Source organism: Etheostoma spectabile, chromosome 8 (assembly GCF_008692095.1).
Source record: "Etheostoma spectabile isolate EspeVRDwgs_2016 chromosome 8, UIUC_Espe_1.0, whole genome shotgun sequence".
NCBI lineage: Eukaryota > Metazoa > Chordata > Actinopteri > Perciformes > Percidae > Etheostoma > Etheostoma spectabile.
The window spans coordinates 25,201,851-25,223,769 of NC_045740.1; the positions used below are offsets into that span (position 1 = coordinate 25,201,851).

Here is a 21,919-nt window from a genome sequence, read left to right on the forward strand (position 1 = left end):
AAAAATATAAAACATAAGTAGTGCAGAAGAAAAAAAAAGAAAAAAGGGAAGGTTAAAGGTGGCGCACAATTCCTGAGAGCAACTGTATACATATATAAAATAATAAGAAAGATAAAGCGTTTGTATACACATTAAGCAAATGATATAGTTATTGGTGTAGTAATTGAGTATTAAAAATTAGTAGGGATGAGCGAGTACAGCATTATCTGTATCTGTTTGCCACATGAATTATCTGTATCCGGATCCGTACTCGGACGGGGCGGGGCCTAAACCGGAAGTGGTCAGATTTAACACAGGAAGTGGGTCGGGTCTCTTGAAATGTGCGAGGCTTTAACCGGTATGTTATTTAAGCTGCAATTGATATGAGTTGATCAAAAATTGTTATATTTATTGCTGATTTGAAAACTATTTACATGACAGCATCAAGCTTCAGATAATGGTGTTGTCATGGTAACAAACAAACTATATACAGAACGTTTTGCAACAATGAATACAAAACATGCGGTTGCAATTATGAAGTAAATGTAATGAACAAGAGTTTTATACTCAATAACTTTCTTTTTTTAACTTTAAATTTTATGATCAGTGTGATTTTTTTTTTTTGGTTCTTTTTATTTTTTATTTCCACACCAGGTATGTGTGTTGGGTGTGTGTGTGTGTGTGTGTGTGTGTGTGTGTGGTGTGTGTTGTGTGTGTGTTTGTAGAAAGTGACACAGAAAGAGAGGGGCGGGGGGCAGCTGACAGTAAAAAAAAAAAATCTCCGATGGCAGAGACGCAACGGGAGTCACATTTAAACCAGCAGCATGTCTGAAAACCTCTTCACAGAAATCTACTGGGTACTATGTAAGGACTACAAAACACGTTCACCAGAAATCTACGGTTACTATGTAAGGACTACAAACCCCACGTTCACCAGAAATCTACATGGTTACTATGTAAGGACTAACAAACCCCAGTTCACCAGAAATCTACTGGTTACTATGTAAGGACTGCAAACGAAGTTAAAAACAAACCTGAAGCTGAAGAAACCCTAAACGTTAACGGAACAGATCCGCAGACCCGACTGCCTGCCTGACGGAGCGGGAGAGAGAGAGAGAGCGAGCGAGCGAGCGAGAGCGAAAGAGAGAGAGAGGGAGAGAGAGAGAGAGAGGCCGAGGGAGCGCATTTCTCCATGTTCTGTGTGTGTGTGATTGATCCGAGCGGGTTTGTAGGCGGGGGGGGCGCTGTGATTATCACAGAACGCTGCGCGGCCAGTTGAGGAGTTGTATTCAATCCGAGCACGGATATTGACTCATATTACTCGGATAATAGCCTACTTGTACTCGGCAAAAGTGCTCTATCCGTACCGGATACTCGTTTCAGCCGGATACTCGGATCACCCCTAAAAATTAGCATGTCATTGTTGTCATTGTGAACATATTAGCATGCTGCTGTTAGCATTTACTTCAAAGCAATGCTGTTCCTTACAGCCTTACAGAACTGCTAGCGCTGCTGTAGAATCCTATTTGCTGTGACACCCTTAATTCAAATAAAGGTCTTGTTACCAACCAAATGACACGGAGCATGTCTATGAGTTTTAGGTAGCTCATACAAAGTGTGATTTTCCCTTCTCAGTTTTTTCAGACTTTCAGACCTGAATATTTTAAATATATGTTATACAATAAATGTACAGGAATAAAATATGTTAGCAATGACTAGAAAGCAGAAGGCTGTATGGTATTGATCAAGCATTTGTGTTTTTTTAATCATTACTATTAGCCTAATTTGGTGGGGAGAAAGCTATGTCTGCCCAGATATGGTCTCTCCTATATCAGACTTGGGCTCCTAATTACAGTTAATGTGTTGGGCCGGGCACAATGTGCACGGGCTTGGATAGGGTCTTGATCTTTTTGGCATGATCTAAGCTTTATCCCCATTTCACATGGCCTACTGTATGTAGGCCATGTGAAATGGGGAACCCCAAACTATCAACTAACAGAGAATATACAGACACTAAAAACTCAATTTACAATAGACACAACACAGACAAATACAACAAAATACAGATGATCTTAGTACAAATATAACTTAAAGAATATTCAACAATCATATGTTATAATCATTTTTTCACTCAAACTTTTCTTGAAAATGGAAACAGAATGCAACAATTTCAATTTTGTTTCAGATCTGTGGTCCCTTCAAAACTACACTAAGGTTCATGCACTTTAGCCTTCGTTTTTTGCCAGTGATTAGGTGTTTTTCCCTTGTGTTGTAAATGTGCTGGGGACGACAGATTGGAACAAGTTCACACAATCATTTAACCCGTGAAAGACCTGGAATATCATGCAGGCATTGTGAAAGACATTATATTTGTTAAGCCTTAGCAAACCAAGGCAACAAAACAAAGGACGAGTCGGAGTATTTCCTGTTTGATTTTTTTCTGTAAGGTCTGTCATTTTTGGTGTGGCTAGGAAATTTGATACACCATATGACATTACAACAGTTTGAATGCAGTGGCACTAAATGTTTATATAAGGTGAGAAGTGCTGAGTGTGTCTTAATTTAAAAAGATTGCTAACCACTGATGTTGCAGTATGTGGTACAGTGTAATTTGTCCAAATGTCAAACATTGGACTTTCTATTTTGTTTTAGTATAATAAAGGTCAACCATGTTCTAAGCTAATCTACCTGACATGTTTTTAAAGCAGCAGATTGTTTATATTGTCAAACCAAAGTGTAGTTGCCCTGAAACATCTTTAGCGTAGGGTGTGTGTGTGTGTGTTTTTTTACTCAGAGTAGCAGAGGCGGGTGGAGCAGTAGGACCCTGGGCTGCAGCAACAGTAAAGCAGAGAGCAGGCAGGAGGGAGGAGCCTGGATATAAACCAAACAACCCTCCACACCCTGCAGTCGCTAGAAGTTCCTCCGCATTCCTGCTATATGGACACACACATATATACACACACATATACACAAACACAAAGCTGGGAGGAACCACACACTGAGGCTAAGGGTAAGTGTTTGCAAAAAGAAAGTGCCTTTTTCAGGAAAATAGATGTTGTTGTCTTCATGTTCGTGTGTTGTGTGTGTGTGTGTGGTGTGTGTGTGTGTGTGTGTGTGTGCATGTTTGTGTGTTCAAACAGGAGTTTGAAGGGGTGTGGGCCTGTTGTAGTACCAGAGACCAAAACCTCATCATCAATGCTCCCAAGGTGTTTTATTTTCTGACTCATCCTTTTTCGCCATATTCTCTCTCTCTCTCTCTCTCTCTCTCTCTCTCTCTCTCTCTCTCTCGCTTCCGTCTGTTAAAACATATCTCAATCATAATTGGAGGGACTGTTTAACCTTGGTTTGTATTCCTGTGACTGTTAGTCTTATCCTGTCTTCCACGTGTTTGACTGTATGTCAGTGTATCTTCAAGCCCAGTTGCACCGCAGTCAAAACAGAGGAAGTTCTTTTTAGGTGGTTAGTGCTGAAAAACACACACACACACACACACACACACACACACAACAACACACACACACACACACACACAAGTTTCCTCCAGAGAAACTAAAACGTTTCATGTAGATAACTAATTAGCACTATTGCTGTTGTTTCAGTTGCTTGCTGCACTCTGTAGCAAGTAACTAAAATAACAACTAGAGTGCAAATGACAAAGTACAGTATGCAGATTACTGGAAAATTATATTTGAAATTCCTGCATCTTGCATGCAAATCTAAGAGCTCCATAGCCAGTTGAATGTATTGTTATAGTTGGTAATGCAAATGCAGAGATGAAAAGAAACTGTCACGCTATGACTGCCATCAAATATGTAAATAATGAATTATAAAAGGTCAGTTTTCATGTCAGAAAAAAGGTTACAAAGGTTCATGGTGGTTTGTGGCACACTAACAGGTCCTAACACAAGTGTTTCTTCAATGCTTCATGACTTTTAGGCTGAATCCCATTTCTCCGTCTTACCCCTACCCCTTGGCCCTTGAAACCAAGGGGTAGGGGTAAGGGGTGAAAACATACCCCTATGAAATGGGACACCACTTGGTGACATCACCATACAGAATTGATCACAAACCTCCAAGATGGCGTCTCGCTGTTGATTGTGTGGGTTTGGACAACAGTGTGTGTTATATATTTTATAGGTATTTAGGTTCACTTTGGTGTGCAGAGTACTTATCTGTGTAGTACTTAGGTCTGTTGCAATACAAATGTGTATACACATGCATCATGTGTACACATACATACATATACACCCTGTTACATGGTGTGTGTATATCGGTTTCAGTTATCACCGTTTTGAATGTCATTGATGTTCACAAAAACATTTTGTTGACAAAAATCTGTCTTTATTGGAGATAAAATGAACATAACAGGCAAAAACGTTACATAAAATAATGTTACAGAACCATTATCAACTATTAGAACCATAACTAACATGTCGCACACAATAAAAGGCTTTAAATGTGTAAAACTAAAAAATACAAACAAGACCACAAATAAACAAATTAACTACAGCTGTTCTGATATTCCAGACCAGTCTGGAGCCTTTTGGGCAGTAACCCCCCTCACAATACTCAGTGTCCCGTATCAAAACCAACAAACAACATACAAGTGCATGAACAATGAACAGGAATTAATTACAGATTATACTATAATACAGTAGGCTACCATGCAATAATGAATGGGGTACAACATGAACATATGAATTAGGAAACGTCTGCTCGTTTTAGCCCAAACTGGATCAGCTGCTGTGTCCTCTGTGTGATACAGGGCGGTATATGTTAGGCACGTAGCGATGTATCGTAGACCGTTAATATATATATATATATATAGCTATACAATCTATGCGATGTATACAGTCCATTCAAGGCAGAAATAGTGGGACTGTTGTGCAAATCAACGTTGCGTTAGCGATTAGCGTTAGCGGTAGCATTGCAAGCTAGCGATTTTAAAAAGTTTCAGTTAGGAACATGGTTGCAAGTACACATGTACAGGACTGCGTAGACCACAAACAAGACGTCGTAACTTTTTAATCAATTATTTAAGCCGAAATACTACATTCATGAGTCTCTCTGGTCGACGGGCAGCCATTGATGCCTGTGTGTTACAAGTGAGGTCGCGTCACACTAGGTTTCAAGGGCTATACAGCCTCGGTCTATCCCCTACCCCTAGCTCGTAATACGTATGGACCAGCACTAGGTCCGCGTGAACGCGCAAAAGCTAGGGGAAGGGTGAAGGGGTAGGGGTAAGGGGAAGGAATGGGATTCAGCCTTAGTCTGCTCATAAAAGCATCATAGCCAAGTTATGACAGTGAAACTAGCATCCGTATGGTAACATGCTCACAATAGCAATACGGAATGATGTTAAGAAGGTTTAATAGTATGTGTAATTGGAACTTGGAAATCATTTATTGGGGCATGTCCATTTTTCTCTGGTAGAACAGAGTGCTGGGGAGCTCTTTATACGAGTGCTTCACTGACTTTAGTAAGGGAGTTAACGCTATATATACGGAGGGGTAACTACAAACAACAAGAAGCTTATAGAGCATATGCTGATGAAAACAGTCACAAGCAACATTCAATGATCTGAGCTGATATTATTCAACATATGGTCTTTTCTGTCATTGCTATGATAGTTTCTGTCTGACATGTCATACAGTTCGGAAGAGATAGACACAGCCAGAACAAGCTTCTCGTCACTAGGATTCATCCTCTGGGGACCATGTATGAAAAAAAAAAATAGCTATTGAGATATTTCAATGTGGACCAAAGTGGTGGACTGACAGACTGGCACGACAATAATGCGGCTAAAAATGGAAAGCAAGCAAAAGTGCAACATTGTAACAACAGAAAAAAACCTCAAAATTCTTTTAACAGGTTCACCCAATGCATGCAGTAGCGCAGAGATCAAAACGTGTCTGGTGGTCAGCCACTGTGCTCCAAATGCATATGCCGATCCCCTAGTGGCACATGGCGCTCACTACAGCAACATTTGCCTGTGGGTGATGGTATATGCCACTGTGCCATAGACTGTAAATACTAACAGTCACCAACCTGTGCCGGTTGTGTTCCACTGGCTAACCTTTTAGTTAAATAATTTTATATATGCTTGTAGATGAACCCAAAGTATTAGAGCTAACATGAGCTTACATGGCTATTGTTAGCCTCGCTATAGTAGTGGCTTATTCCCACAGACTGCTTATGCCATGAACTGTTTAACATCAACGTTAATTATTCAAAGTGGCCTTATGGTGAATAATAAATAACGTTATTTGTTATTGTTCCAAAAACGAATTGTTCAAAAGCATCATCATCATCCCAGTTACAGAATGGACACTTCATGCCTTTTCTTTGGTTAACTTTTGTTGTCTTATATTTCTTGTTCTCTAGTTATTGATTAGTCAGACTGTGGTGAACACAGACAAATGACTATCTACTTTTAGCAACTTTTGGAGGTGGTGCTAGATATTTTCATTGGAAAAGAATTGGAAACTGTTTACAGCACATCACAGGGAAACACACACACACACACACACATCTAATAGGGTACAGATATGTATACAAACCAATACATAAAGTGTGGTGGTTTACCATTTTGAAAACCTGTGAAAACAAATATCCTACCTACAATTTATCAAGGCTGATGACAAATATAATAAACATTCTCGTGGTGCTGCTTGTCCATTAGGCAATCGGCTGCACAACATGTCATTATTAAACGAGCAAAATTAACCACCTATTCCACAGTCTCTTGCTGAACCCTCGATGGTGAATCGAAGAGTCCCCTCTTTCAATGAGAAAGTTTTTTTCACTTTGTCACTGGATATATTTCCCCACATTGCAGGATCCGTTAGTCCCAAGCCAAGAGTCGTCATCAGCCCCCCTCTGATATAGGCCTGTCTGGTTAAAGAAACTGTGACCTCCTGGCATGTTGTCTGCTTTGGTCGAGTTTGACCTTTGAGCCAGGGTGGGCAAAAAAATATAACAATAAAAACTCATCGTAGCAGCTGAGACCTAGCCCTAACACTTGGGGAACACAGCATACATATGGACCAAACAAACATGCTAAATAAACATATTTGTTTATTTTTAAAGCAGATTTTAAATTACATTGTAACAATTTAACAATTCCCTCTCATGAAATCCAATCACGGCACGGCTGTCTTTGAACGATTAGACAGACGGTGGCGGAATGACTTAAATTCAACTAAAATGTAATAGCAAACAATCAGTGTTTGACCAACAGTCTGTTGAGATGCCTCTCCAAATGTAGAAACAAAGTGCAATCCCACCATAAAACTTAAAAAAACACGTTAAGAAAATAGATCCGTATTTTGACGTAGGTCCAATGACACGAAAAAAAAGTAATCCACAGCGATCAGTAGATCCACAAAAAGGGTCACATGTATCCAGCAAGACCTGCGCACGTCACATTCACCAGGCAGCGCCAAACAGCGGTGAACATGGCCTCTCACGCCGTTTAGACAAAGTGGAAGAAAACGTATACAAGTCCAAATCTACACAAAACGCACAACCAATTAGTAAGCTGACAGCAAATGTACGTGGCATTTAGGCAACCTTTATTGCAACGTTGGCACGGCAAGATGTTCAGACTAGTGCAACAGTTGTTTTTTTGCGTTCTGTATATGCGTCAACAGTGGTCTCAGGTGAGAGCCTCTTGTCACTTGTCAAATAACCCAGAGCCCTGGAAAATATTATTTTTTACTAAAGCAGTATATGAAATCAGATGTATCACCTACAATATTGTATATAAAATATGTATAAAATATCTGGTCATGCCAGACGTAATTCTTCCACTCACATACAGTGGACAGCTCCTCGGAGCAACCAAGCTCATTAAAGCAACTTTTACCCCACACACTCTAGGCTGCTGCTGCGGTCCCCTGGGGACCTGGCATGCATGGCTGTGGACTGCTTGCTAGGTTAACTAGTTAACAAAAACATAAAAGAAAAAACGCGTTATGCGTTAGCTAAAGTTATTCAAGTGTCTCTCCTATAGACTAGTTAAGACTAAATAACAGCATTCAGACAGTTACTCAACGTAGGCTAATCTTCATGATCTGCTCTACTTACCACTGTCTTGCTTTCTTTTCTCCTAATCCTCTTTTTTTCTCTTCCCTTTTTCACTCCCAGAAGGATAATTCCTCTTCGTTTTTGTTTGACTTAACTTTAAATCAATTTAAAAGTTTGGTCATCTTGCTTTCATGCCATTGTAGGGAATGACGTAGGGCCCCTTTGGGGAGGTTTCCGACTGAGATGTCATTGCAAAAAGTAGTTTGTGTAAGGGAAAGAGGTTGGAGTTTTGGTTGCCACATTTTAAGTCATTGCTGTGAAATAAAGTTTGTTAGCCCTCGGGGGCCCCCTCACGGCCAGGGGCCCCAAGCAGTTGCCTGGTTTGACTGTTGACAAGCGGTGGCTCTGATCATTAGTGGTGTGCGATACTGGAGCCCGTCCATGGAGAGCCTGTTCAGTCCCTATTAAGCCCAATTGTACCAAACTTTGTTGCAGTTACACCAGAGTTCCACTGGGGGTGAGTGCAAAATGAATGGGAGTCTATGGAATTAGGCAGCAAAATTTGTCTCTTTCGCCTGATTGTTGTTTTTGCAAGTTCAACATGGATTATGCGTCGAATGTTGAATTTGATTTGATCAGTAATTTGATTTCCTAACCTGTCAGCTGTGTTGTTGATGCCTTGAGAGGATAAAGGAAGTGACTCAGAGCTTGTTGTAAAGCAATATATCTGGCCGTATGATATGTAGGATGTCATTGAAATTTTAAAAGGCTTTTTAGAGCAAAAAAGTGACTTTAAAAAAATCTAACACCCATTAGTGTGTATTTTCTTTGCCTCTCCTTTCGAGTGCAACATTGAAATTACTAGACTAAATATTATATCCTAAGAAAAGTGGATTTACAGGGGTACAGCTCCATAGACCTCCATTCATTCTGCACTTGCCCGTAAGCGCCCTCATAGGGATTTAGAGTGGTACTGCAACCAGTTCAGAGGCCGGAAGTTTTCCCGACAGTGGACGCTCTCCCCTTATTAGACATTCTCTGGTGATACTGCAACATTTGGTATCAATCCGATACCAAGTAATGAATGAATTTTCATGACATTTAAGTGTTTTTGTGATTTTTAATGGATTGGATTTTTAATAAGTTAAATCCCAGGACAGAATTTTCATATGTTTGTATAAATTTGTTGTGTACTGTAACTGTATCAAACAGCCTTTTTACAAATTATACAGCTTGCCGTTGTTTTATTTTTGGCCTGAAAATTTAGCCACAGAGCACTCCAGAGCCATTCTTCTAATGGTTTAGATAGATAATATCAATACCAACCTGGGTATCAATATTATTGATTATTATATATTATTTAGATTAATCCGCCCACCACTACATCCCGTGAACGAATTCTCTGCGTCGCACAATGAAAGTAAAATTTAAATTCAGCGTCAGAGCCCCCCCCCCCTTGGAGTTTCAGGCCCCCCCGGAGTGTCAGGACCCTGGACTGTGAGTCATTGTTGCGTTTTTTGGACATTTGTTGATCACTTGATTTGTTGGGCAGAGATTTGATGCGGTGAAAAACTATTTGTGCTCCTCCGATTCAAAGCACCCTGTTACCTGTTGAAAGTTTCCTACCTAAATGGACAAAAGCACACTAGTGACACCAGTAGACAATTTGTGTCCTACACCCGAAACAGATGAAAATAGCTCTTACAGAAACTACAAGCTACAACTGTTTTTTTGACATTTCTTCTCAGTCTCAGAATGAGCAAGGCGGGTGATGAAGGTGGCGGTGGGGGCAGCAGTGAAACAGCCCAGCAGCCGGAGGGTAAGACTTCAGCGGGGAAGGCCCTGAGCAAACTCAGTGCTACCACTATTGGACCAAGCTGGACTAAAGTTAACTGCCCCTGTTGTGTATCGGAGCGGGTCGAGCCGTTGGTTCTGGTGAAGCTAGGGGAGAAAGTTCGCCCTGAGACGAAAAGGTGGCTCGTCAGATTGATTGGAGCTCCTCAGAAAGATGGAGGTAAGTGTTCAACAGTGTAGTGATTAGCAAGTGATGAGCTGCAAGAGTCATGTGCAACTCAAGTGTCTATCTGCATTGATTGCTACCATGCAAAAAAAACATACACATCAAACTTTTAAGAGCTTTTTTTACTCTCTCATACTGGAAGTCTCTTGAACAGGAGAGTCATAATTCCAATGTAAGATAAACTTTCATTATCCCCGTTGGGAGATTCATATGTCTAATGGTGTCTAGGTCTCATATAAATGTTGGCCAGATGTGGTTAATATTTTACTAGGACAAAAAACATATGAAAAGAAAAGAATACTTGTTTTCTGCAGCTGTATCCACATGCATTTCTTTGCAGATAAACCCTTCATTTCAATATTCAAACTACTTTTTTTCATTTATAAATAATAACTTGTGTCATTATTGTCATTATGGTCGTGGTGGATAGATCTAAATCACTACTCTTAGATCACTCTGTTTTTTTAATTTCAACCATGCTGGGCTGCCAAAAAATGTTAAGCCCTACAGAACTTTTGAAGATCCCACAGTGAAAAAGTCTAAAAATGAGTACTGTATACTGCATACTGTAAATGATGAACAATACATTAAGATTAATTCAGTTTGATTGAAAATGTGCGATAATAGCTTATTTCACTTAATGTCAACATCATGTAATTATAGTTGGAACAAAGCAATACAGCAACATACAGTTCAGACATATATTCCTCTTCTGTTCTTTGCTCTTAAAGGTTTTTGCTTTGACAATTTTGGGCCCTTTTTCATTATCATTTCTTTACTGATGACACTTAACAATATTTTTCTTTTCTAAGGAAAAGACATGCATCTCATTGTTTTTCTTTTCTAAGGAAAAGACATGCATCTCATTAGTGGAATGTCACATCAACAAATAAAGCTTGACCTGGCTTAGAAATACAGTAACTCCTTAATTTCTCAGGAAATCACTTGCAAATCATGCATGTCATTAAGTTCAAATCTCTATCACTACATGTATGTGTAATGCTATGGACTGTATTTATAAAGCTTTTCTAGTCTTAACAACAACTCAAAGTGCTTTTACATAGTACAGGAACCATTTACCATTCACACACATTCATACACTTTGGCTGAGGCTGCCGTACAAGGTGCCACCTGCTCATCAGATAAACACTCCGAAGGCTCAATTTCTCCTTATTGAAGGAATGTGATCAGCTCACTTAACGATATGTTCACATGTTAAGTCTGTCTACAAATAACCAAAAATTAGAGTTTTAATACACCCTCTTTTGCAACTCTTTCCGCCCCAGGTGCTGCATTGCTGGCCCACCCTGGCGAGGATGCCAGTGGTGACCTCATCGTGGTCTCCGCCCCACGCTGTACGTTACTTAAAGCCACTGAAGAGTTAGGTCTATGTAAGACTTACCGCAACACAGACATGGAAGCCTTTTCCTACAATGACAGAGACAACTTTAAAGATTCAGGTACAACTGTCTAGCTTTGAATGTACTTTACATGTTGAAACCATAAAAAGAGAGGGAGTGGATTTGGGTTGTTTTAAGGTCCAACACGTAATATACTGTATTTACTGTATTAAATCAAAATCAGATATTAAGGAAACATCCAAAGTTGAAATACTATCTTCTCTGAAACAATGCTATTACAAGTATTTTCTCCTTTGAATGTATTGCAAAACCAAGATAATGGATTAAGCCGGGATATTCCAGTTAGCTGGCTCAATTTAGCCTTGACTTTGTTTCACAAAAGCAGAGGCACCCAAGTTACCATGGAGATTTATTCTGTACAGATAGCCAGGCAAAGAGCCAGGATTTATTCATCCTGGAGCCTTTTCTGTTCACTCAGCCGTGGTTTTACTTTATTGTTATCAGCCTGCATTAAAATACAACAAGTGCATATTGTGGTTAATATAAGTACTGTTATTATTTAAAGTTGTGACCATTATTTTGTTTTGTAATTATTCATGTCACAGTCATTGTTACTGTTATATTGCTGTATGAAGAGTGCTGTTCACATATTGTTGTTAGAAGTTTGATGAATATATTATGGCAGTTGTTGAGATAATAAGAAACTTTTAGAAATGTTACTAAGGGCAATTTAAAAAAAATATATATATTTTTTAATGTGCTGTCCATGTGTGTTTCTATAGTGTACCGATGCACCTTACATTTTTTTAGTTGATACATTTTTTTGTATTCTATTCTGTTCTCTATAATTTGGGAACATTGTACATTTTTAAGAACATATCCTATTAGTACAATCCTCCCTAATGATAGGCTTAGTTCACTGAACCAAGATAAGATAAGAAAACCTTTTTTTGTCCTACAGTGGGGAAATTAATTTTTTTTTAATAAAAAAAAAATAATTGCGGCAATACATAACCATATATGTACACTGCTATACATTCATGTAACAACAAGGAGAGGAAACCTTAATGTTTTTTGGCATTATAGTTTTCTGGGGGGTAATAACTAATAAATATCACTAGCATTTGTTGTGACAGTGGAGAGGAAAAACTCCCTTTTAGGCAGAAACCTCAAGAGGTGAGGAAAACGTCCTTTTCTTTGGACAGACCCAGGCTCTTGGTAGGACAGCGCCAGTTGGGGGTGTGATGAAGAGTGGCAATTATAGTCACAATAAAGATAATGGAACCATGACTTGAAATAGTAGTTGTAGTAGTTAATGGCATAGCAGGTCATTGCAGGGTGTTACGGGGTGCAGCAGGGCATAGTAACATTTTAGCATGTATACACACTAAACATCTGCATACGTACAGCATGGCTGTAAACTCTTGTTCTTTTTAAAACTGTATTTTTCATTCTGGTGTGTGTTTGTTTCCAAGCATCACTAGCTATATTTATGTATCTGTGTCTATCCATGTGTGTGACAGACAACATGGAGGTGTTCCTGACCCTGGCGGAGAGGCAGTACATAGTGAGGTATCAGCTGGATGGTATGCGGGCGCAGAAAGAGATGAAAATACCCGGCCTGTCTGACAGCTACGTACTGCAACATCGTGCCAACATCTGTGAGTTATTTCACTGTGTGTTCAAAACTGTATAGAAAGACAGGATGCAAACAAATTTCCGTTGCGTTAAATACTTTATTTATGGCGTAATGTAAAGACAATATACCAGTAAGGGGGCAGAATTCTGTCTTTTTAATTTATGACTTAGTGTAATTTGAATATTTTAAGGAATGCTTCCAGACAAAGATGCAAATACACAGACACAAACAACAACAAGATCACCACTTGTTAAGACTTTCTTTATAATGCACTCCTCTCATCACATTGTAGCCTCCCAATCAGTTCATATAATGTGTTGAGAACAATCTAATCATCAATTAGGATTGAGTTTTGGACATGATGACAGCAATGTTGTAAATATTATTTAACTGCTGTCTCCACATTCAGCCAGTATCCAGATGTACAATGTGTATCTATGTTTAGCTGACCTCAGCTGTGTCATGTCTTTCCTCTCTTCTCACATTCGATCAAGAAATTGCTTCAGTCAGCAACAGCCTCAGTGTGTGTGATGTACCGTATACTGTATGTGTGTAACTGGGTATGTGTGGATTAGTTGTTGCTACTGTCCCTCTTTCACCCATGTTTTCATATCATTCTATTTAGGGCGCAAGCTTGTGTCAGCTGGTGTTGTTGTGGACACGTTTCCCCTCCACAACCCGACCAAACTGAGGGATCTCAGTAACGCTTGGTACTCTGGGAATCAATTGGCTCAGCCGCTAGGTGGGTGACACACGTAGAATTCACAATAGATGGCTGTGTGGGTGACAGTTTCTGTTTCCTGCCTGTATGAACCATGAACCATGCATGCACTTACACCAGTCACCTGCTGCTTTATCCAGATTCAGTCAATGGGTATTTTGGAACCCCTGTGGCTTTCTACTTCAGCTTCCTTGATTTCTACACCTGGTCTCTGCTCCCACCGGCGATACTGGGCCTGTCCATTACATTCTTCTCAGGTGGGTGTGTGGATTTATCATTTATGTTTGTTCATGTATGGCATTTATTATTTAGATATTTAGCACTCTTACCATTAGAATATGTATTATTATAAAGGTTTTGCAAGCAACTAGAGTTTGTTAATCACAAACATATGTGTACCTTGATGTTAATCTTAAAACTTATAACATGGAATAACATTTCACAGATGAAAAAGATTTTTTACAATTGTACTGTTACGAACATAAATATCACAAGAAGTAATGTTAATTAATAATTTCTTTAAACCAATCACAATCAATCTTGGGCGGCGCTAAGCGCTGGAAGTAGCAACTGTGCCTCTGCAAAATAGCCTTGAGAAGGAACTTGTTTGGTGGACCACGTGTACGTTCAACAGTTGTTTTTGTCATGCAACAGAAAAATTGCATTCGAGCTGAACTGCAGTTCCTCGATGTGAGTTAATACCCATAGACTCCTGTGTTAAAAAATCCCAATTTTACAGAACATAACAGAAAAAAAACTGTTTGAATGAATGAACAGCAGCGGGCAATGCGGTATCTAACTAGATAAAGGAAAGCAGCTGATTTATCTTGAAAAGACTCAGAAGTATGACGCTCATTTTCACTGGAAAGTGTGTGATGCTTTACACCAAAAGATTATGGGGATAACAGAGGATTGCAAGAATACTAAAAGTCTGCCTAGCTAATCTTATCAATGGAAGCCAAGGATTGTTGTTGTAATATTTGTTTAATTTAATCCTGGTATCTGATAAGCTAGATCACAAGCTAATTATCTTGTGTTTTAAGATAATGATTCAGTATCAACAGAAAACTTTAAAAGTCCCACGGCATGAAAATTTCACTTTGTGAGGTTTTTTAACATTATTATGCATTCCCCAGTGCCAAAAAAATGGCGATAGGTGTAAACTGAGCCCAGGGTATCTTGCTCTGCCTTTCAGAAAATGAAGGCTCAGATTCCCCCTTCCCCCACCCGCCCACTCTTCTCCTCAATAGCTACAGACTCAGAAATGGCACATCCTAAGGAGAGCTCATTGTGGGACTAGTGGCTGTAACTCTGCACCAAGGCTGAACTTTGGGAAAGATACTTCATAAACAGTATCAGGGGACCACTAAGGCCTATATAAAAGCATCCTAAAAGCGCCATGTCATGGGATCTTCAACAAGTTTGTTGTCATGGTAATGGTAATTAACTTATGATCTTGATAATATTGATAAAATGAAATGATTGCAGCCCGGCTGTTTTTGACTTCCATACTTATCTTTTGCTACTCCTGGGGAAAAAAGTGTTCTGCTTACTAATCTGTAAAGCTTGCCCTGAGGGTGGTAACACGGTAAAGATGACTTTTTTGAAGTGTCAGCATGTTAAAGCATGTTACATGCCTATAGTTATTGTCACGGAGGTGAGTGAAAGGCAGGAAGGAATTGGACCGAATGCAGGAATGCAGACAGACTAGGAAGACAGGAACTGAACTGTTCAGGAGTTTATTGATAAAATGTAAGCACATGAGCTCATTGGCATGGATAGAAAAATAGCCAAACAGAAGTAACAGAGTCTTTGGGTAAACAGGAACAAGGCAGGAAAAAGATGCAGGCAGGCAAAGATTCCCGTCAGGATTCAGGATTCAGGATTCAGGATTCAGGATTCATTAAACAGGTTCAGATGGTTTAAAAGCAATGCACGAAGCAACATTGAAATATTAAGAACTTTGAAACAAAAGGGGCATTTGATTGAACTGCATTTTTTTTGCACTTCTGCATTGGCTTCCATTTGTCAGAAAAACACACGGTGAGACACTTTTTTTCACGGCTCTCATTTGTGTTCCAGTTATTGAGGATGGGATGCTCAGCCCCACAATGTAATTCAGGCTGATTGATGATGTATTTTAACTCAAGTGCATCTGTGAATTGAACAACAAACTAACTGGACAAAAAGTTTTTCTTACCTGAGCCAGGCTCAACAAATGCTGAAGATGACTCAGCACCAGCTGTCACCGGTCACATGATCCAGGCGATCTTTAGCATGCTTTGGTCCACGGTGTTTATGGAGCTGTGGAAGCGTCGGAGCTCCACCCTGTCCTACCGTTGGGGGACCCTGACACTGGCTGACCGCTTCGCCGAGCCTCGACCTGGTTTCCACGGCGACATCGGGGTCAACCCAGTGACAGGTCGTATGGAGCCGCTCTTTCCTGAATGGCAGAGGGACCTGCGCATGGCACTGGTGTCAGTGCCAGTGGTGGGGCTGTTTTTAGGTACAACTTAGATTTTAAATGTAAATTGAATGAACTAATCAGTGCACGCTACTGAGCTGAAAGGTATTATGATATTATCATGATAGATAATTATTATTATTATTATTATTATTATTATGAGTAAAAGAAGTATTAGTGACATTTTCTAAAAGCAATCCAATCCAGTGTTTGAATTATGTGAAAACACTTAAACGCTCTGCTCTTTAAAATTGCAAATACTCTTCTCAGCTATACCTCCGTCCTCATCATGTCTCCTGCCCTGTCACGTCTCTGCAGGGTTGGTGGTACTGGGAATGGTTTGTTTCTACTGGGGGGAGGCCCAGGTGCAATGGCTACACAAAGACTGGGAGTCCCTGCTGTCTCTGACTTTGCTCTACATACCCTCAGTGCTTCACATCGTCTATACTAATATGCTAGCAAATGTTTACAGGATGGTGGCCCAGTCTCTGACTGAATATGGTGAGTTAGACGGAGGGGATGCCATTGGGAGAATGAAGAACTTATAAATAAAGTGGCAACACTATTTGTATTATATACTATATGTACAGTGCATAGGTATGCAGTACATATATGCACTTTACAGAGAGCAAAAAAAGAATCGAAGATAGTCATTCAGCCAATAGTATTGTTCATAACGCTTATGATTAGCCAACCATTTCCCTTATATTTCCCTTTAGAGAACCACAGAGAAGAGTCTGCCTTCGAGAACCATCTGACAGCCAAAGTCTTGGTGGTTAGTTCCTCTCATCTACTCTCCTCTCCATTAGCTCTTACATCCTACCCAGCAGGCTTTTTAACCAGGCTCTTGTCTCTCTCCCCACAGTTCACCTTCTTCAACAACTTTGCAGTTCTCTTCCACATTGCCTTCTTCAAGCAGGATGTGCCTTTGCTTCGCAAGGTAACAGCTGAGCTCTACACTTCTTCCACTGGTATCTGTAAAGTGTTCAAGCAGGGAGAGTTATTTAGCAATGCATTTAATGTGATACTGTTTTCATATTAGCCATATATTCCTGCTGTGAGAAGGGTTATTTGTTTTCTTTTGCGTCAAGTGATGTGACCGTCCTGCTGCTTTATTTCTAGTTGACAGCAAAGGTAACTTATGTTTGCTGGGCCAAATAACATTTTCATTTTTATATACTTCAAATTGATTGATTTTAGAGTAATTATTTCTGTAAGTGGACTTTTGTAAATCTTTACAACTGTGTCAATGTCGCTTACACTTGTTGCCATTTTGTATGTTGCCATTTTCCTGAATGAAGCTAGGTAGCTGGCTGGCTATGTAGGAAGATTCCCACTTTTAACTGTGACTACAAAGCACAACACCAGGCATATTTAGGTCGCTTGATAAGTCTGAGATGTGGGCGGCGATTCAGAGGTCTGGAACCACAATAGAGCAGTGCTCTTCATAAACTGATCTGTTGTGATGTCTAAAATCAGTTCCTTTTAGAATGAGTGCAAAGTTGAAGTGTGACCAACAAATGTAAGGTAATAAAATAAAAAAAGCTCTCTAATTTATTAGAATGTATTGAACATTTTCTGGTACAGGATATAAAATCCTCTATTTCAGACTCAAACAACACAAAAACAAAAATGTTATAAACAAATTTGAAGCACATTGATTTCATGATTAAAAGAAAATGTGTCTAAGCAATTCTTGAAAGAGTTAACTGAGGGGTAGCGATCCAGGGGACTTGAAAGCCTGATTCCCAATGAAAATAGCTGACTCAGAGACAGTTGGCTTTGACATTAAGTGTTCTTTAATAACTCAGATCAGGAACAGGCCAGTGGAACAAACTTTAACTTCTTCTCCCATCCGGGGTTTGTCAGTCTTCAGCCGGCTTGTCCTGGAAGGATTTAAAGCAGAGCAAGAGGTCAGTCCTTTTTCCAGCCAATATCCTTAATGAACAATAAACTCCTGCAGTGTTGCCTCGCTGGGACTTTTTTCCTCCCTCAATTCCATGAGTCCTTGGGCTGGCTCTTCCCCTAATAACCTGATGGGCTGCAGGTGTGACTGGTTTGCTACACACCCCCTCCTCCAGCCATAGGCAGGGGCTGAGAGCGTCCACAAACCAGCATTCATCCCTCCTGGAGAGTGCATCTGCATTCCCGTTGGCTCTTCCCGACCTGTGCACAACAGTAAAATTAAAGTTTTGCAATTCAAAGAACCACCGTGGGACTTGTGCGTTAGTGTCCTTAGCAGTTGCCATCCATTTAAGTTCTGCCAATGAGATAGTACCGCAGCTTGATTAGGGCCCATTTAATCGCCAGACATTCTTTTTCCACTGTAGAATCATTCCTTTCATGTTTTTGGAACTTACGACTAATGTACGTAATTGGATGTTGTTACCCCCCTCTGGCCTGGGATAGCACAGCTCCAAGCACGGTCCCCGAGGCGTCGGCATGAACAACGAACATGTCACCCAAAGTCTGGTGTATTCCGGACTGGCTCGGTGCATAAAGCCTTAAGGGTGAATGCCTCCTCCGCCTCTGGTCCATAATTCTTTGGAACATAGCTGGTGCTCCATGGACAACAAAGGGCAGCACTTTGTAGTGGTGCAGGCCATCTGGAGTAGAAAAAGACTTCTTTTCATTGGCTTACTTGGTGGAGGAACCTGCCACTATCCTATGGTAAAATCAAGAGTAGACACAAAATGGGCAAAGCCTAAACGCTTGATTAGCTCATCCACTCTAGGCATGGGGTAGGCATCAAGCTTAGAGACTTCACTCAACTTTCTAAAACCATTGCATCATCTATCAGTGCCGTCCGGCTTGGGAGTCATAACAACTGGGCTGGACCAGGCGCCACGTGACTCTTCAATAACGTAATGTAATGTGTTGCATTACTTTAGTTTGGCCAGGTCGGTTGGAGAAGACATCTTTAAACTAACTGGTCAGTTCTACCAGGTCTTGGCGATAGACAGAGGTCAGCTGAGATCATTAAAAGTACCATATTTTAGCCATTTAGTCTCCATATTTTGTAGACTCCTTCTATCACCTCCCCCAATCTGAACCTATGGATCCGCCCCCTGTGACGCATTGGCTGGCCTGTTTCCTCTGGTTTGTTACATTACATCCTCAACGTTCCACTTCCGTGATTGCTCCGGTACCGCAGGAAATTCCGCCGCATGCATGTATTTTGTATGTCAGTCACCTTCCGCTTTCTTTGTGTTGGAATATTAAACTCCGGTGGATTTCTGAGGACTATGGTTAACTGCTCCTCAGATCTCTGGCTAGGCTATCTGTCCAATCTGATTTCTGTTGCACAACTAAAACAACTTTTGAACGTACACATTCCACCAAAACAAGTTCCTTCCTGAGGCTATTTTGCAGCGGCACTGTTGGTGCCCGATCTGTGCTGCATGCACAATCCGCCATGCGCATGCACAGATGGTAATCCTGTTTTACGTGGATTTATGGCACTGCATGATCTGTTCCACACTTAGCCTCCACCGGGAAGATAATGTTATTTGAGGTTATAGCTAATTCGGCTAACTGTCAAATTTTCCCTGAGTCAGGATAACAGTACCAAAACGCAGAAAGTTCTGCTCACCTATGCCTCTCCAGCTTCTCCCGTAGCCCACCCGTATACAGTATGTCCTGCACTGACTTGAGTGTGAGGTAAACTCTGCCGGGTCTCCCCCATCTGTAGCACTGTCTTTGATAATTGCGATATCAGGCCAGATTGTTTTTAGATATCTTTAAGTCCTTTACAACGTAAGTTATAACGGCTCACCTATTAAAAAATTGTTGAGTTTAAATCGGGCTCGGGCTTATAATTCCCTTAGAAAGGAGAGAGAAAAATTGTACTTATTTATTTTTTTTTACTTGTTTTTTTATTTGTGTAGTCCTCCTGAATGTGAGTTGAAATGTCAATTTGTTTCATTGTTGCTACTACTTGCTACATTTGAGTTCATATGTTGTGTTTAAATTGCACATTGTTACTGTAAGATTAAAGGGAGAAGAGCTACTAAATAAAAAAAAATACTAAAAAAGCAAATACAGGCGACTCTTTTTGCACTAGCTCTGTTTAGTTTAAGTTTTTATTTTTGTATTCCTTTGTATTCCTTCCTTTGTATTTTGTTGTTAGATTGATAGCCTATATCTGGCTTCAGGTTACACTACAAATTAATTTTACTTGAACAGAGCAGTGTTAAACAATTTTAAGAAATAGTGATTTGAACCTTATTGAAATTTGTTTTGTGTAAATTTTTAATAATTGAGCAATGGGAAAATAATCGCTAATATAAAAGATTAATCGAAAAATTGATCATTAGATTAGTAGACGAATGGAAAAAATAATTTCTAGATTAATCGTTTAAAAAATAATTGTTTGGGACAGCCCTAGTTTAAAGAAATGCCAATAAACCAGAGCACGTTTTTCTCCCATGCTGTGTGGACCAGCTGGCAAAGCGAGACTACCTGAGGGGAAATGCACAACTTCTCCTGGAAGCTCATTCCGCACAAAGTGTCTCTGAGTGAAAATAAGTTCACATATTCTATTTGTTTGTCTGAAGCGTTTAGCGTCTCTGCTGATAGTGACCCAGCTGGTGAACCAGGTGACCGAGGTGGTCATACCCTACCTGGTGGACCGCTTTATCAGCGTCCCCAATAGGGCAGAGAGTGAAGACGACCCACAGGAGGACAAATATAGAAACCAAAGCACCCTGCCTGCTTTTCCTGTGAGTAACTGCATTCAGAAGAGGTCAAAACAGGGGTTAGAAAACACTCTGGCAGTGTATGACACAGCTTCTTGTTTTGTCACAGGGCTTGTTTGCAGAGTACATCGAGCTCCTGGTGCAGTTTGGGTATTTGAGTCTTTTCTCCTGTGTGTATCCTCTGACGGCCGTGCTGCTGCTCATCAATAATGTAACGGAGATCCGAACGGACGCCTACAAGATCTGCAAACTCTTCCGGAAACCCTTCTACGCCCCTGTAGCCAACATGGGCGTGTGGCAGGTCAGCACAAAAACACACAACGCACAATAGAAATGATTCAGATTCAGATAACTTTATTAGTCCCCAAGGGGCAATTCAATTTCACGACCAACCCATCCATTAAGGGTTAAAGTTAAAAAAGTGCACAATCATACAATGTACATAATTAAAAAAGAAATAATAAAATAAACAATAAATTAGTACTGCAGCAGTCACATGTCACTCTGTATACAGATGCTTCTCTCTCCCATAACATCCACACATGACCCAATCATCACACACACACGCACACACACCCACACACACAACACCCACACACACACACACACACACATTCACATTCAACAGAGCAGTATGGTGCAAGAACCAGTTTTGTTGAATTATGTGATTTCATTCAACAGTATTGATTGATGTTATAGCAGAGGGAATGAATTAATTGGCATAGCGGTTAGTTTTTGATCTGCTTTCTGGACAACTTGTGTTTTCCAGAGAGAACAGAGATCTTTGAGAGGTAGCCAGTATGTCACCCTCAATTATGAGTAAAACAGCTCACGTCATTGTCTTTTGTTCCAGATTGCTTTTGAGGTCCTGAGTTTTGTCTCTGTTGTGTCCAACTGCTGGCTGCTGCTGCTGTCACCACAGTTACAAATGCTGTGTCAGGAGGGCGGGATGAGCGGCACAAACATTCTGTTGTTTGCTGTTTTGGTCGAGGTAAGGGGGGGGGGGGGGG

The 21,919-nt window shown here is 40.3% G+C and overlaps 1 protein-coding gene across 2 annotated transcripts in view; it reads left to right on the forward strand.

The window, feature by feature from the left end:
• Window positions 1-2,824: 2,824 nt before the first annotated feature.
• LOC116694190 (anoctamin-10) overlaps window positions 2,825-21,919 on the forward strand; it is a 21,676-nt gene continuing 2,581 nt past the window's right edge. Inside the window, exons 1-14 of one of the 2 annotated variants that reach the window (XM_032523738.1) lie at window positions 2,837-2,989; window positions 3,120-3,185; window positions 9,756-10,021; window positions 11,314-11,487; window positions 12,912-13,049; window positions 13,653-13,769; window positions 13,889-14,005; window positions 15,958-16,254; window positions 16,531-16,713; window positions 16,932-16,987; window positions 17,078-17,152; window positions 20,769-20,933; window positions 21,019-21,210; window positions 21,763-21,900. In XM_032523738.1, the coding sequence (XP_032379629.1) occupies window positions 3,175-3,185; window positions 9,756-10,021; window positions 11,314-11,487; window positions 12,912-13,049; window positions 13,653-13,769; window positions 13,889-14,005; window positions 15,958-16,254; window positions 16,531-16,713; window positions 16,932-16,987; window positions 17,078-17,152; window positions 20,769-20,933; window positions 21,019-21,210; window positions 21,763-21,900 (1,929 nt within the window). In that variant the 5' untranslated portion in view covers window positions 2,837-2,989; window positions 3,120-3,174. Of the gene's footprint in view, window positions 2,990-3,119; window positions 3,186-9,755; window positions 10,022-11,313; window positions 11,488-12,911; window positions 13,050-13,652; window positions 13,770-13,888; window positions 14,006-15,957; window positions 16,255-16,530; window positions 16,714-16,931; window positions 16,988-17,077; window positions 17,153-20,768; window positions 20,934-21,018; window positions 21,211-21,762; window positions 21,901-21,919 lie in introns of both variants that reach the window. The other variant, XM_032523739.1, reaches the window with a different exon arrangement.